General features: G+C 42.1%; 1 protein-coding gene across 1 annotated transcript in view; it reads right to left on the bottom strand.

The window, feature by feature from the left end:
* MTMR12 (myotubularin related protein 12) overlaps positions 1 to 7,122 on the bottom strand; it is a 33,687-nt gene extending 26,565 nt beyond the window's left edge. The window contains exon 1 of the mRNA XM_029961523.1: positions 6,949 to 7,122. Within this exon, the coding sequence (XP_029817383.1) occupies positions 6,949 to 7,122 (174 nt within the window). The remainder of the gene's footprint in view (positions 1 to 6,948) is intronic.
* Positions 7,123 to 17,802: the final 10,680 nt, after the last annotated feature.

The following is a 17,802-nucleotide window of genomic DNA, read 5'->3' as shown; positions in this document are numbered from 1 at the left end:
ACAGCAGAGATGTTCACGACAGGCTGAAAAGAGAAAAAGGTTACAAAATTAAAATGGTGGTGAAGAAAGAAATCCATAACTACAGCTGGCAGCTAATGCAGAAAGCAAAACACAGTTTGCTACCTTTGACTTCTAAGAGTGGGCGTTGTACAAGTAGCTTTTAATCAAAGTTCACACTTGTCAGCTAGAAAAATTACTGTAGCTTAATGTAAGTACTGCTGCATTCAGAGAAGATACACACATTCTTTTCTTTCTTCAGTGTTGCCTCTTCACCACTCCTAAGCTAAACTTTGGATTTACTAGTGACTTTAATAGCCATACCTTATACAATCACTCTTTGTGTGCAACTACATGCAACACTGCTCAGAAATTGTATGCCAATAATCACTGCCACAGAACAGTAAAGCAGTATATTAACCAGGTAGCTTTTCCAGTAACTTTTACTTTGGGAGATATCATAAGGCATGTAATAACTACTGTTTCTGTATACACACTGCTTCAGTGTTTTAATTCATTGCCATGAGTACCATTTTATGTTACTGTTGGCAGATAAGACCTGAAGAAAAAAAAACTGACCTCAAATAAGTTCTTTATGCTTACATGCATTTGCTAAAATGCAATGAAGATTTTATACAGGTATCCAAAGCAATAATTTTGTACAGGTGCTTTGGGTGTTGGTTACAAGTTAAACTGGTTATCTTCTAAAAGGAATTAGAATTTTCATTAGATTCCATCAGAGCAGATTAGAGACCTCAGTCAAACAGTGAGACCACCATGTAAAATCCAGTTTTGCTTTGTTGACAAAACCCCACTCACTGAAGTGCTTACTATAGGCAGAATCCCTGTAACATTCAACAGCTTTCAAGAGCTAAGCCTACAGAACAGTTCCATTTGAAAGTCAACTTTTATATTCCCATAATGAATTAATGAACATATTAAACACTAGGGATAGCTAGACTGCAAGCCATGAATGTTGCTGAAGAATCCATACTGTGGGACTCATTTTCCAAGGGAGGGTATTAAAACACATTAAATTCTAGTAACATTTTGTAGATACATTTTGTATTTGCTCTTTTCAGGGAGAAGGCAAAGATCTTTAGGAAGATATGTTGTTAACTCACCGTGAGTCTGTGCAAGTTGTGCAGGAAACCACATCTTTAGCTACCATCTCCATTCTGTTTCAAATTTTTTTTAACATGTATTTAAGTTTTGGGGCAACACAGATCCTACCACTAACTTAAGAGCCTGCTGACACTAGAATTCATGCTGTTCAACATCCCTTTAATTAGTCACAGGTTAATAGTCTCCCATCCAGTTCTTTTATCCCTGGGTTTGTCTGATACATAGTAAGGTAATTTGGTTCATAAGATCAGCTGGGATGTATGTACTTGTGCTACATCTGGTTTTGCAGTTAGTGCCCATTGTTAGCAGAACTGGCTCATCAACAGGTCAGATGAGCACAGAAACAAAAGAAAGGGAAGCAGCAGGAGTAAATCTGTCCTTTTCCACAAAAGCTACTAAACACATTTGGACTTCAGGAATCTTCACCCTTTGACCATTTGCTGAAGCTAAGCATGCAAGTACTTTCCATATGTGACCACAGAAAGCTATGCAGATTGTAGGGAGACACTTCTCATAGATCTATTTAGATAGATCTGTAGCTTCCCGGTTCTGAATTCCCCAAACAGCATTTTGTCACTTCTTACTCAAGATACAACACAGGAAACCCTACTAGCAGCCACAGCTAAAAGCAGACACCCATAGGACACCACACAAATGACAAAAATTAACTTCAGATACTATAGAGACAAAGACCTGAACTTTGCTGAGGGTTCTAGAAACTTCTTTCTCAGAGATGCTTCTCACTAGTGCACTCACCTTGTGCTACAGTCCTTTTTCCAGGCTCTAGAATAGTGGTAGGTATTACAGCAATGCCCTTTAAAATTATCAGTTGTAACAGTGCAGAGTACCAAATCATGCCACAATTTCAGGCTGACATATAAGGCTGACACCTTATTAATTCATAATGCATACTCCTCCTAGCTAGTTCAAAGCAACTTCAGGTGATTGCCCTATAAAAACATGAAGTAGTAGGGAAAGGAGACACCACACTGCTCACAGATTCTCTGCCTCAACACGGGAGAAAAGACAATACAGAAACTGTTTTTCCTAAGGAAAGGCTCACCCCTTCTCATCTTGGGTTTTACCTGAGTATGAGCAACAACTGCACAGTTTGCAATACCCAGGGACTACATTCAGGTCTCCCAAAAACATATATTTGAAGGGACTAGTGTATACTCCCCACATGGGTCTGGGGAGGTCTTCCCCAAGCGCTGAAGGCACATGTGAGGCAACATCAAGTTCAGGGCCAGCAAGTCAAGCAGCAGCTATGCTTCATTAAGAGGGTCCTAACAGCTGGAGCAGGAAAGGAATCCCAAGCGAGCCCTGCTTTTTGTCCTACAGCCTCACTACAACTGAGAGCAATTCCTCTCACTCCACGTGGAGGTAAACAACTGCGTACAGGAGATATGTAAAGAGAGAAAAACACTACCTGCATGCTAGAACACAGACCTTGTTAGAAAATCTGGATATTTGCTTTTCAATCAGTATTGCAATATATATATAGAGAGATAGATACAAGTCTGTTGACACTGGATGTTGCTCATCACTCCCAGCAGAGACCACGCATACAGTCTGCTACTGCAAACTGTATGCTGTAAACTCTGAACCCACCTTACCCACAGTAACGCCTCCATTTATCCATAGCTGGACATTTGTGCTAGAGGTAGTTCCAACAATGAAAAATGAGATTTTTTAGTAAATATACTGAGAAAACATGTTTCTGAGATTCAAGCAGTAAAGTTATCACTTTCAGGGTATCAAGAGTGTTGGCTGAAAAGTACATTTTTTCAAAGCTGACAGCAAATAGTAGAGCTGTGAGGACACAGGATACTTTCGTGTTTTTATACAGTTTTCCAAAAGTAAGCTCAGCATGGGGAAGCTCTACATCATGGTGAGGTTTGCTATGAACATCTGCTTTTTTTTCATATTTACTTCATCAAAAGATTAAAAGAGGGGTGAAAGATAAATGTATAGTTAAGAAAGTTATCAGTTGTAAGAGTCAAACTGTACTGAAATACTTGCAAGCCTGTTGTGGTGCTCCAACAAACAACGTACAGCGTTCCTGAGTAAAATAAATCAAACTTGTGCCTGACAGTTCCACCAGAACGTCACGCAAAAAAGGAAATACCTGTGCAAATGCATAGCATATACTTTGTATTCTGAAACAAACCACATTAAGTACTTGGTATTTTCTTTATTGGTCACACAAGCCTAATCCCATGTTGTATGCCATACAATCCAGAGAATATACTTACCACACTTCAATAACATTGCTGAAAATAATCTCTAACTGCTTGTTTTCCTTCCTTTCACTCCATTATTCAACAGTCCATTAGATCATAGCGCGTGTTTTCCATGTCCGTTTCATCTCTTATCCTTTCCTCTTTCCTTACATTGTCCTGTCCATCCCCTCTGACATCAGCTCCTGGCTTCCCCCATGTCAGCCCAGCTGTCCTCTTCAATAACTCCTATTCCATATACCACTAACCCTTTAATGACACCATTCCAGCTTTGAAGGAGCACTGTGCTATTTTAAGAGTGGTTACTATAGAACCCGCAATATTGTACCAAGATTTACAAGCAAAAAGTATTTGCGGTGGTTATGAGCTAAAAAATGTGCAGGATCTGAGAGACAAAGCACAACAGGTATGAAAGTTACCCTCAGCAGTCTGTGGTGTACTCCAGATTTCAGGGACAAGCAGCATGGAGCAGAACAACCTCTTTTAAAGTTTAAGGGCTAACACATGAAATAGCATTCCATAATAATTAACACGAAGGATTTAACTCTAAAGAATGCATGTACACAAAAATCAACTTTAAGCTTGAAATCAAATGTAATATCTACTTTTTTATCCAAATTAAAGATTTTTTTAGGAAAATATGATCTACCTCGTTTGCCCTGTAAATCCCCTCAGTTTTGAAAGTTTGAAAAGTTAGAAATCATGAAGTAGTTCAATGGTTCTTGTTTCTGTGTCTCCATAGACAAATATTCCAAGTCTATGATCAGACATGTCAAAACATTGACTTTATACCCCAGTATTCACCCCACTTCCTGCAGGGTAGCCAAGTCTGTCCTGAGGGGAAGTGTGTCATTAATATCAACATCCTACAGTCTCACTCTCAACAGACCATTGATTGATCTGTGGTTTCATACAGCAGAGCATAACTAGGTTATATTTAGTCAGATGTCAAAAACACTGCTTTTCCAGACATTCTGGGGTTTCACAGCAGAAAATACTTCTGTTCCTTTAATAAAGAGCATTTTCTTTTCAGTCCTTACTTCCATGTGGTCATATATTAACATGAATAGTGTTCCTGTTTCTTTTCTTAATCAAACACACAGCACAGCTTAAAGCTAACTTAAATTTTACTTTTCAGAACATTGCCTAGTGTGTCCCTCAAGTATCTGAAGATGGAATAAATAAGAAGGGCTAAACCAAAACTCAGTGCTGGCTGTTGATTTCCTTATTGTAGGGCTCCCCTAACCCAGAAGGGGCATCTTAAGGTCTTAAACAACTTCCCAAGCAAACAAGGATGAGCCCAAAGAACCTGGAGGCTGTAAGCAAGGGGAGGCTACAGCATAACGCTAGCATATCGCTCTTTGTTGCACCATGGTTGACAGGAAATCTTGCTGCAGGTTAGAAGCACAAAGAGATTCAAGGCAAGGCTCTGTAAATTCAGCAAGAAGTCCACCACTGACTCCAATGCTACCCAGATGTAAATTCAAATTCATCAAGTCCCTGAACTGCTGTTACCCATCTTTTGACAGGACCTGCCAGAGAAAGCATTATGCTGAATAAACCTGTTGCCAATATTCCTCCCTGAGCACCTGGAAGTTAACACTACCTTGATCAAATTTCCCAGCCAACCAAACTATGTTCCATACACACAGGGAATTAGGAATTTCCCCCTGTTCTATCAGTCTAGATCCATTTTAAAAACTCAGCTATATGAAAGTTAACTTGTACAGGAAACTCATGTTCAGAAAGTTATTTTTCTTGGGTGCATACAGAATACAGTTCCTTGAGAGATGCTCACTTCTGCTTACTTTAGGATATTTAATCAACATGCTTTTTCTAGATACCCAAATAGCCTTACAGGTTTCAACATATATCTAATTTTATTTTTTTTAATCCTCAAAAAAACCACTAAAGTCTTCAGTTTCCTGTGTAACCATTAAGGTAGTCATAGGCTGTCAACAAGAGCAGAGTGACACTTGCTTTACTTGCTACTCACATCAGACCTCAATTTCACTGAGTTTTTGAAGGTGCTAGTGAGACACCAATTCTATGGCAGAAGTCACAACTAACACAAAGTTTCTGCTGCAAGAGTCCATGAAATTGTTAAATTTAAGTCTAAAAAGGAGAGGGCTAAAAGCAGCAGAAATATGTCAAGAGTTAATGACTGCAAGCTCGAGTGAATCAGGATATTTCATTAAGAGTTTCATCTTCCAATATTAAATACTTCTGTTATTCTTCCTGCAGCCATCAATCATATTTGAGGTGTTACATCACTGCAGTTGAAATCAAGCTAAAGTACTCTTTATTATTTGATATTTTACTATTTTGCACTATATATATTTGACTTGTACTTTTCCAGACCAGCCATTTTTTCTAGCGAGCTTTAGGCATCCACCTCACTCATTTAAGTGGTGAAATATCATCCAGTAAGTCCAACAAGTCAAGTTGTGACCTTCACAAAATTCAGTTCCCTGAGAACTGAATTTTGCATATTTGTACAAGGTACTTTCCTAAGGTGAAACAGTGACATCACACAGGGATATAGTGGCTGACTCCAGAAATATTTGTACATGTCATTTACACCTGTTTTCTCTTGGAAATACAAGAAAGAGAAAACTTTTAAAGCAAACCAATGAAACTACAAGCCACTAGGCCTGAACAACATATAGAACCAGTTTTGCTATCACAAACTAAGGACCTAAGCTTTAAGCGGCACAGCTACTTTAGTTGTAACAACTCTGCATTGTTTTCAGATCCAGTAAAAAATAAAAGCAGTGGACTTACCAAGGTCCTACCAGTGACATACTGTACTAACCAACAAGATAAACAAAAATCTCTTCCTTAAGAAGATCTCATGAGAATCAAAAAATTAAGAAGAACCGGTCTGACACACATTACAAAGAACTAGGAGGTGGGGAAAAAAACCCAACACATATGGCTCATTTTCATGGATTGGTTTAACTAGAAAACAGCTGTTTACCAGGAATAAGAATGGAGAAATACAGAATAATACTGATCTAATGCCATCTGGTAACAAGATGACCTCAGTAAACCGAGTGTAAGGTCACTTCGACCAAGGCGCCAACACAAGTTTCAATAAGTAAGTGCAAGGACAAGAGGGAAGAACAATACGAAGGTTGAACACAGAAAGATACACACAGCCAAGAGCTGTTACGGAGGGAGATCCAGAGCTTTCCAGCGGCAGAACTGAGAGCAAGGAGCTCACCGAGGCACAGCGTGAAGTGATGTTCAGGGACAATAAGAACAACAGGTTCGGAAAGTCCCACCTTACGGGACGAGCAGCCACAGCCCGACATCTGGTCCCCGCTCATAAAAACAACTCCTCTGACCAGCCAGCGATATTTCTAAATATTTTCTCAGCTTTTTTTTCACCCCCTCACCTTCGGGGCAGCCCCCGGGAGGCTCAGCCCCGCAGTCTCCGGCGGCACCCCCGGCACCGTCCCCGCTCCCTCAGGATCCTCCGCTCCCCGCGGACCCGCCGGGGCCGAGGGGCGGAGGAGGACCGCGGCCCCGCCGGCCCGCCGCCCTCCCGCCCCTTCCCCGCCCGCCCCCGCGCCCCCCGCACCTCCGGGCTGATGTAGGACACGAAGGACGGCTTGGCCGCCCTGGCCCCGCCGCCAACATGGCCCCGGCCGGCGGCGCACCGCTTCCCTGGGCTCGTCCCGAGCGGGAGACAGCGGAAGGAGCGAGCCCGCCGCGGCGCGGCCAGGATCCGCATCACGGAGCCGACACCGCCCATGCCCGCCCACAGCCCCAACCCGCCGCGGCCCGGCCCCCCGACGGCCATTTCTGGGGCGCCGCCTCCCGCCCACAGCCCGCACTGGGCCCGGCCGCTGTCAGTCACCGTCCCTGGGGTGGGAGGGCACGGCCCTGGGCATCTCCCGAGGGACGTCCCGGGAAGGTGGTGGCGGCTCTTGCTTTGATCTGCTGGACGCGGCTTGGGCTAACAGGGGTCCCTCCTCCGCTGGCTTTCTGAATTCGGGGTGACCGCGTCCCTTTTTGCGTTGCTGAGAGGAGCGCCTGCCCCTGCCTGTGCCTCGGTCCCGTTGTCACTTCCACAGAGTCATAAAATCACGGAATGGTTTGGGTTGTAAAGGACCTAAAGCTCATTTCGTTCCAAACCCCCTTGCTATAGGCAGAGACACCTTCCACCAGACCAGGTTGCTCGGAACACCATCCAACTTACTCTTGAACATTTCCAGGGATGGGGCATCCACAGCTTCTATGGGCAACCTGTACCAGAGCCTCACCACCCTCACAGTCAAGAATATCTTCCTAATATCCAATCTAAACTTCGTTTTAGTCATCCATGGCACTGTTTTGTACTCAGCTGCAAAACGCCAGTCTTGTATCTGTGCAAACTTATAAGAAAAGTCAGCATTAAATAAAATCAGAACAAAGCACTGAGGTGTAGAGTTTTAGTTATGGCAGGAGAAGTGCAAGGAAAATGACATGAAATTAGCTCTCCATGAAATAATCCTCTAAATCCTCTAAAACCGGACTGCTAATAGACCCCAAGAAGTCCTCTGCTCAATATCTGTTCGTGTGTTACAATCACAGCCTCTCTGGAATGTCGTCTTTGGACGCTGTAAACGAACACCGGGTTTACCTGGTATCTAGGTTACTTTTAAAAGCTCCACTTTTATATGGATACAGAACAATGCAAATATTGTAAGTGGCCTGTGGCAATGCAGCAAGACAACACAGCAATTCAAATGATGAATGGTAACCCAGGCGACAATTTGCACACAGAGTAGAGTTTATGGAAATATTTTTACAAATAAAACATACTTTACAAACTTCGGTAGACCATAAGATGTGAATATCAATAGCTACTTAAATAATAATAATAAGTACTTCTGATATCATTCTCTCCCTTTTTATTGCAATACTCTTTATTTACCTTGCTCCAAACCCAGACCTAGGAAAACTAAAAGAGGAAGAAAAAGGATTACGTGTGTAAGACAGCCTTTATAAAAATAAAATAGAGTTTTAATTCAGAAATAAAACAATTTCCCTATTTTCAAACTCAAGGAAAAAGAAGTCTTTGGATTTAATCACCTTCAAGAAAATTGTCAGAAAAAAAAGAAAATTCAGAGATTAGGTTTCATTGGTAGTTTTACAACAAAGGTTATTCTGGTATGGGATCCCACGCAGAAGAGCTCTCGTTTCACTCCACAGCTGCTTCCTTGTCATTCCTTACATTGCAGCTGACCTCAGCTGCATAGGTCAATAGTACACCCCATGGGATTAAATTGGTGTAAATCCAGGGAGAGGGGAAATGTAGGACTGCATTTCTGTGCTCCCTAGTGTATTAAAATACACAAAGAAAGAGAACGGCACTATAAAAAAAAAAGTTTTAAAGTATATCTGAATTTACAGTGGGAATAGCATGAATACCTCAGAATGCCATGAAGGCACACTAAGGCAAAAATCAGCTACTTACTGACATAACACGTTTCAAAGAGGAAGGATGTTTTGACACTAGGCCAGAGTCTTAACTTGGATGGGAAGTGCAAAAGGAGCTTTAATTCCCACATAGCACATGGGAATTCATTCTTCAACATCTCATAAAAAAAAAAGCCCTACATCCAAAAAAATCGGAATGTAACTGCTAATATCCACAGCAAAAAATCCGTGTCCTGTCCCTGGTAATGAACAGGAAGTGTTCCTTCCTGGGGTTTGCTCTCCAGGCTGCCAAATGTGCAGGGCTCAACCAATCGCAGAAGGAATTTGAAGCCTTTTGCCTGGAATTTAAGGGTGGGATTCAGATCCCCTTCATCAGTCAGTGTGTTCACCTTTTCTGGAATGAATGAAATAAACTGTCACACATGCAGGTTAACTCAGAAAAGTACACTGGCATCTGAAAGGGCCAGCTGCAACCCACAGTGACCCAACAGATCACAGAGCCCTGAGGGCTTTGGGGATCTTCCCTTTCCTCAGAAAGGCCTCTGTCTTCTCCTTTTCTCTTCTAAAATCTAGAGTCTGTGGGGAGTACTCACAAAAGCCAACTTCAACCCAGCCACCTGATCTCCATAGATTCCTCCTGCAGACAGTGGAGGGAAATAGGGTCCTTGTGAAGGCACCCAAATATAGTCTTTGTTAAGAAACAGCCTCAAGAGAGTGCCCAGTGCTCAGAGCACCTCGGGAAACCAGCTTGGTCAGACTGAAGCTGGTCTTCTGAAGTGCCCTACTTCCCCTCCTTGTCTTTACACTATAGTCATCTACTGCCTCTCATTTATGTATTCATATATTTACTTTTCTGTCACTTTCATGTGCTCCCTCCCCGCACATTTTCACTCTGTAGTGTTGTTCCAAATTACCCCCTGTAATTTTCTCCCTGTGAGGAGATAAGGCAGTTGAATCCTGCATCATTTGGGATTATTCTCTTCACCAGTGAAGACTTTTTCAGACATAATTTTGCAACAAATTGAAATTCCTGGGATGGCGTATTAACAGGATATGTCTTCCCACGTTACTTCTAAATGGGAAGTGTTGTTTCATTCTGCCAATGACTTCCAGTATATTAAAAAAAAAGTGTGTAAAATTATGTAATTTAATTTTATTCAGTTTTACATTTCTCAGTTATATCAGTGACAGTCATGCAAATGTAGAAGACTAAAACTTTTTAAAAGTCAAGTTCTAGTTTATCTGTGGTGGGTGAGGAATATACAGCATTTTACTGCCCCTATTTTATCCTGATACTTTGAACTCTCTAAAAACATAATCACAGTATTCACCTTTAAAAGAAGGAAACTCCAGACCAGCTCTGCTCTTCCCCTGAACAGAGATTGCTTTGTTTAAAAAATTTACGTGCCATTACTTTGAGTAATTCTTTGGGCTGAATTCTCAGCTGTGCCCAGGCTGGGTGGGAACAGCTGACGGAGGGGAAACAAAAGGAGCCACTTGCAGCTTTTCTATCAATTTTTTCAGGGATCCTCTCAACTGCAAGTTGTGTCTCCCATTTTCCTTCGTGGCAGTCCTCCTCATCACCATTGCCTTGGCCATGGGGAGTGAGTAGCCTGGATAAGGCATTATCCGAGGCAGTATCTGGAGTGCAGTTGGCAAAGATCACTGAACACGGCTTTGTGCCGCATTCCAGCTTTTCTGAGCCTGGGACTCTGTAAATTGCGGTGCCTTGGGGAGTCCAAATGGTGCTCGGATGCACTGTGGTGCACTCGGGTGGGATGCAGGTCAGTGTGTGTTGTTGTGGATGCTTTGGTATGGGTTGCACAGGTGTCACGAATTTTTAAAGCCATTTCTGGGGGTTGAGCAAACTTGTGCGACTACTGAATTTCTACTCCCGATTTCCTCTTGCTGAAGAAAATAGAAGGAGCCTTTGCCCTTCTGTAGACCTGCAAAGTCACAGGTGGGCAGAGCTTCCATTCCAGAGGGGTGAATCACTGGCAGGACTCCGTGGCTGTGCACCCCTTTGACCTCCCATCATGGCTACGTCCAGGTGTAGACACTACTTTCAGTAAGTGCATCTCCAGTGGTGGCACAGGTAAAGATTTTGACACAGCAGCTGGAAAGAGAATCTTATAAAGTTACCCTTTGTCAAGGTTTCACAGTCCTCCTCTTCTATCCAGAAAAGCTACCTGGACAGAATTTGAAGATTTTTCTTTTTTTCACGTTTGTCTGGGCATTACCAGAAGAACTGCACAAACCTAGGTATTTCTGTCATACATGTAGAGTTACTCTTGACACTTCCCAGAGCATTACACATGGTCACGTGTGCTAAGAAGGGAGGAGGTGTCCCCAAAGTGTTGGATTTACCCTGAGTATAAACAGATCTGCCATGTGTGCTGGGTCTGATACTCCCTATCTCTACTGTTCAATTAAGTAACTCAATTTAGGGATTAATATATTAAGCACATTAAAGTGACTGAAATCAGTATGCAAAAAATATAGGAGAATTAAGATGAAGATGGCAGTCAGATTACTGGGAAGTATCAGAGAAAAAATCATAAATGAGGAATGTACTGTGATGTCCCCTGGGAAAAGGTCAGCAAATCAGTCTATAGCTATCTCTGCTTTACCCAGGTTAAGATAATTTCCTATGAAAAGTCATGAATGTTAGCTTTATGCAAATTAAGACAATTCTAAAAAAAAGAAAAATAAAATAAAAGCTCTACTCTAAGATGTTGCTTTTAGCACTGGATTCACACTGACATTTTCATCTGTCAGTACTTCCAGTGTCCTTTGGGAGTTAGTTTCCAAACTTGGTTCAGATTACAGTCTGTCACCTTCGAGGTGAACTCCAAGGTAATACTGGAGCTGTGCAGTATAACCATTTGTTTCCATCCTCATTTATGAAAGTATATGGTCAGAGATTGTGTAATGGTGTCTTACATGAACTCTTTATCTCTCATCTTTGTTACAGTGATCTTTCTCTACTGACTATATTGTGTGTTTCAATTTTGTATGTAGCGTTTTCTATTCATTGTTGTGAGAACCTAATTTCTTTGGGGAGGTTTTGTGTGAATCCCCCCTAGTAAAGGGAAAGCAGACCTATTCTAGCTCTCATCAGCTGAAAACTCTGGCTCTGACTCCTAATCCATCCCATGTCTCAATCTATGGATGCCACATGCCCAGTTCCTCCCTGAAGGTGGTTGAAGAGATGCATTTTATTTCTTAAGTAAAGCCATCTGGGATGTCCCACATGCTCACATCATGACTCAGAGGGCAAACAGCAATTCCTTCAGCAGTAGCAATACAGACCATTGCAATTTTGTATCCATCCCCTAATTATTGGATATTTTTGTTCTACAAGGGCCTTCCAGAGCTAAAATTTGGAGTCTTGGTTAAGTAATAATCTAGATGGTAAAAGGCCATAGAGAGGGGCCATGGGAACATCTGATCAATGACCAGGAAGGTTCATCTACCATTTGGAGCATATAGGGCATATAGTGCCAAAACATGCATGCAGAAGAGTGCAGGTCCAAATTAACATGAGACACAGGCATTAACTGCTGGGAACACACCCTGGAACAGCGTGTTTAGTCATAGAGACAGAGCTGGAAAGTACATGGTTTAAACTTGAGGATGGAAAACAAAGTATTGCTATGAGACTTGTGAAAATTGAAGGAACACAGCACCTCACATCTAATAGCAAAATCACCTTCTTTTATTAGCTACAAGTGGGAGAAGAGGAAGTGAGTGACTACTAACTCTACTCACCCAGGAAAGCATGGGTGTCACAAACAAGAATACAAGAGCTAGAAAAGTTCCTCATTTTTTTTTTGATCTCTTGAAAGCAAACACAATTCCTTTTTCATGGGCACACAGAGACTTCTTTGTTTGTGTAGTGAACCTCCTTCTTTCATTCTTCAAAAAGCTGTGAATCCAAATCACTTCAGGCTGGAGACTTCTTACCCTTAACAGTACCCAAAGAGTGAGCCAAAGCCCATCTGTATCAGGAGACAAGCCTATGCCATGTCTGGATGTCAGGAAAAGTTAAATCAGGGATCACCTCTCACCCTCGGTTCTTCTAAACCTGCAGACCAAAGGGAGGTCTTAAGGATCTCCTAGAAAACAAGAATGATAAACAGCTATGTGGTCCTCATGATATCTAAGGGTGTGAATTGACTCTTCTGTCTTGGAATGAACCCAAGAAACCAAAGAGCAACATTCAGCTCCCAGTTTGATGCCAGTCCTTGAGCTGAGTGGTAGAAAAATCTGCCAAGGTATCCTTGGGCAGCCCCGATTCTTTCTGCCCAAGTAACTTCTCCAAATGCAATATGGTTGTAAAGTCCTTGGGAAAGATTTTCAGCTCTCCATCGCTAGCTAGGAATCTGGTCCATCTAGTTAAACAGCTCTTCCTGTGCAGGACTCTTCCTATCGGGCATGAGGACTTCTGCTGTGGGAGAAGAGGAGCTATTGAGAACCATCCAGCATCCAAGTCACAGGATACTGGACAGGCAGGTTCCAGAGTATCCTTAGGGAGAAATACAAGGCCTATACAGTAGCCTCTTCTCTTTGTGAAGGGCACATACAGACTTGAAGCTTTTGGTAGCTTCACATGTTCTTTCCTTGTGTGACAATTGTATCTAGTGCATGACTGCAGTAAAAAAATGCGCTTGTTTTACTTTGCCTACCAGGCCCTCGACATACTCTTGGCTTTGATTTCCTAATGGAAAAGGCACTTGTGTGTCACTGATCATGGATGTTGGGTAAGAGAGAAGCCATCCAGTTAAATAAATGCTCACGCTGTCGTCCTCACCTCCCATATAGCTGCTGCAACTCAAAAATCCAGCCCAGATAATTTAAGAAACAGGCACAAACCCACCCCTTCAGGAAAGCGACACGCTCTTTAGTGGGAACTAAAACCACAAACTTAAGTCTAGAGGTTGGCTCTAACTTCCCATTTTTGTCCCTGACTCCAAAAAGGCCTTTGTCTAAGCAAGGTAAGCCTTTATTTGGCTAAGACAAACGAGTCTTTGAAGCAGCAAACTTCATAGAAGCAGCAAATCTTGTAAAAGATATCTCATAAACTCATATATATTCTACCCTGTTAGCAACTGTCTTCGATTTACTAGAATATTTTTCTCTGGAATTGCTGTGGTTTTCAGCTTCAGGCCTTTGGAAAGTTTTTTGACCAAACTTTCTACAATTAAGACATATTTGTGCTAGAATTAAGACATATTCATGCTGATGTCTATAGGGGAATTTGGCATGTCTGAACGCAGATGGGTATTTGGAATTATCTTTCTTGATAACTCTAAAACTCACCTGCCCTTATAGAACTCCAGAATGTTTTTCCAAGGAAATAAGTTATTTTAATTCTTCTATTTTTTTCTGATGCGTGGGTGAAATTTGTAGAGACACTTTTCCTCAGGGAGAATATATAAACCAGCAGAGGATTGGTAGAAGTTTATTGTGTGGACTTTGTCCCAAACCTTTGGTTTTCAGGTCTGTTTTCTTTGTATCACTGCTTCTTCAGAAACACTTCAGGCCAGGCTACTCCTGTAACTGGAGCTCTGAACAGGTCACACAGCTTGTAAATTGGCACATCTTATGCCTTTGGATATGCTGGGGACATTAGTTACAGCATCCAGAATCCTCATTTATGATTTACAACAGAGACATGAGGAATGCTTATCCTGAATATAGTGCCCTGAAATCAACCCCGGTAGTAGCCTGCAAGAAACTTCTTATGAAATGTATGTAAGAAAGCAAAACCACACAGTACCTCCTCACAGAAGAATTACATCTGAAATGTCCCTCTTCTCCTGTTATCAGTGATTTGCCAGATACAGTGTTCTGACAAGTTTTTATCAAGTCTTCCTTTATAACCTTTCTCAGGTCACCTTCCTCAGTGGGAATCTATCCTTACCTTGCAGAACTTCCATAGCTCATTTCTTCTTTGCAGCTTCCCAGTGACTCTGGACAAATTGAATCTCTTCTCCCTTCTGCCTGCTCTGAATTGTTTAATTTCTTTATCTCTGTATTTATTTCTAATTTATTCACGAGATAGTCCTGATTGTGTTTGTAACCACTGCTCTCTTCTAATGCACCAGGAGATTTTATTTTGGGTTTTGCTGCCATGGCAACTTAAAGAAAACTTATTTAAAATGCTTTTAAAATGCATTCTTCAGCAATAGAGAGGAACACTGTAGTAGCTGAAACTGATCAGTTTTCCCTACCTGCTTGTCACAGAAAGGTGAGAAAGAACTTTGTCTTTCCAATGGGAGCTGCTGCTGAGGACACAGCGCTCTCTGCTGCTGGGAGCACATAGGGACAAATACAGACCCGTTGATTTGCTGCATAAAAGTGCACTTTCTTTTTTGGCTGTTAAGCATTCACTTGGGTTTCCAAGTGTTTGGAGAAGTGTCTTCACACACTTTTTAACACCCTTCATTCACGTGTAAGGGAGCAGTGCGTGGACACTACATGTTCAGTTCTGTATGTGAGGTAGGACAGATGCATAAAAGGTCAGTATTCCAGTCGCTTCTGTTCAAATTTCCCTTCACCTTTTCCCCCAGCTCACTTGCAGTGACATGACATGTAACATTTATTAAAACCTTAACTCAGCTGGCCTAAATTATTTTGGTCTCAACTTCCTCAATCATCTGGAACTTCTTTTTTAGTTCTGTTTTTGTAGGGCACTCCAATTGATGCATGGGTGGCAAACCATGCACTAGTCTTCTTTCTGCATGAAATAAAGTCTTTCTTTTCAATTTTCCACACTATTTTTGGAGTTGATTATTGTACTACTTGATCTTTTCCCCCCCCTTTTTAATTTAGCTTTGATTTGTAGCTCTCTAGTGGCCTTCCTCATTTCTTCAATTGGACCCATTTAATTATTTCTGTTCTTCTGTAATAATTTTTCTTGGTTTTTTTCCCCCTTTCTAATGCAAAGAAATTTAACAAAGTCCAAATGCTGGATTCTGCGTCCTGGGATGGAGTAATGACAGGCACAGGAGTGGCTGGACACCTGCAGAGAGGGATGTGGGGGCCTGGCTGGTGCTGAGCTCAGTGTGGGTCAGCAGAGTGTGGCCCGGTAGCCCAGGGGAAAACACATCCCGGGATCCTTCGAACAGAGCACAACCACCCGGCCCAGAGAGGGGATGATCCCGCTGTGCTCAGCCTTGTGCGGCCTCACCGTGTGCAGTGCTGGGCCCTGCAGGTGGAGCAGGATGTGAAGGTTTGGAATGTGTCCTGAGGAGGGAAACAAAGCTGCTAAGAGGGCTGGAAGAGATTTCCTGTGAGAAGCAGCTGAGGACTTTGGGTTTGTCCAGTTCAGAGAAAAGGATGCTGAGGTGTGACCTCGTTGCCCTCTGCAACTTCCTGAGGAGGGTAAGGGGAGAGAAGGTGCTGAGCTCTTCTCCCTGGTATCCAGGGAGAGGACATGTAGGAATGGTTCACAGCTGCACCTGGAAAGATTTAAACTGGACATTAGGAAGCATTTCTTTGCTGAGAGGGTGGTCAAACACTGGAACAGGCTTCCTAGAGAAAGGGTCGATGCCTCCCCAGCTTGTCAGTGTTCAAAAGTATTTGGATAGTGCCCTTAAAAGCATCCTTGAACTTGGTCAGCCCTGTAGTGGTCAAGCAGTTGGACTGGACAGTGACTGCAGATCCTTTCCAACTGAAGGAGTCTGTTCTATTATATTCTACTTTAATCCATTCCCGCTACTTATATCCCTTTCCCTTTCCACTATTTACACATTAAGATAAACTATTTAAGTTATTGGTAGAAATCGGGATGACAATTATCGCAGACACTTTCCAGTGACAAACACACTCTGCTGCTGGTACCACAGTGCTTCCTTCATGGTTATCCCACCTTCCCAGGGCTGCAGTTTCGCATGACTACATTGGCAACATTCTGGACCACTCTGGCTCCCAATTCTTAAACTTACTGCACTTTTCTCTCATGTGTGTAAATATAGGGTAGTTACCTAAGCCGTGACATTCTTGACATCCTATGACAACAAGGTATCCATGTGGGACTGGCAGCCCTGGGCCTGAACCTCTGATAAACCCACCCTCTTTCGGAGCAGCACATAAAGCATGTAAAACATGACAGTAAACTCCTGTATTCAGGCACCTTCATCTCTCCCATGCTGTCCATTAACTTGCATAACTGGATAATTACTGGCATATGTAAATGTGTGCCAGAAGTGAAGCCTGTGATAAGGCTGCTTTACATATTCTGGACAGAATTTCCTGATTAATAGTATGCATACTATTAATACAAGCACGATGCAGCATGCAGAAGAGGAAATAAAAGAGCTTATGTAAGGAGCAAGGCTTGTGATTCTCTTGTAGAAATAAAAGGCTTTCTGTAACCTTTTTCTGTAGAAAAAGCCATTCATTTTCTCTTGGCCACCTATTCCACTCTGCAATCTTAGATTTTTACGTACAGGAAACTTAAAAAATCCACAGAGGTTTCTTGATGCCATTCCATGTTTCTTTCAGTTTAGGAAATCAGTCTCAGGTGGGAATGATGCAGAGTATATGGGAAAGTATTTAACTAGAGGCTGAGCCTCTAAAAGGTGATAGGCTTCAAACTACCCTGTAATAAATAAATACTAACAGCCATGGCCTTGCAAAATAGTTGAAGAAAACACATGTATTAAAGAAGATGACTCTTAATGATGACCTTTACTAAGAGAAGTGTGTAAGGGCCATGTTATATGGGAAAGTGTGCTCTGTGCAGGGTAAAGATCCCCAGCAAGAGCTGCAAGTCACGTACCCCTGAGAAACAGTGACCTTTATCCTGGCAGGAACTCTACACTTGTAAAGTATTATTAGAGCAGCATTTCTTAAAATGCAAAGTGTAAACAATCAGAAAGCAGTTCAATAAACAGCAAACTTCTCTTAGATTTTTGTAAGCCAAATGAAAAAGTGGAACAAAATGGGAGAATAACAATTAACAGATATTTACAGAATGAAGCCTGATTTTTATTTGCATATA

The sequence above is a fragment of the Manacus vitellinus genome, unplaced genomic scaffold, assembly GCF_001715985.3.
Source record: "Manacus vitellinus isolate BGI_N305 unplaced genomic scaffold, ASM171598v3 scaffold_36_pilon, whole genome shotgun sequence".
Lineage (NCBI taxonomy): Eukaryota > Metazoa > Chordata > Aves > Passeriformes > Pipridae > Manacus > Manacus vitellinus.
Note: the sequence above shows the minus strand (reverse complement) of the source record. Positions and strands in the feature narration are given on the sequence as shown.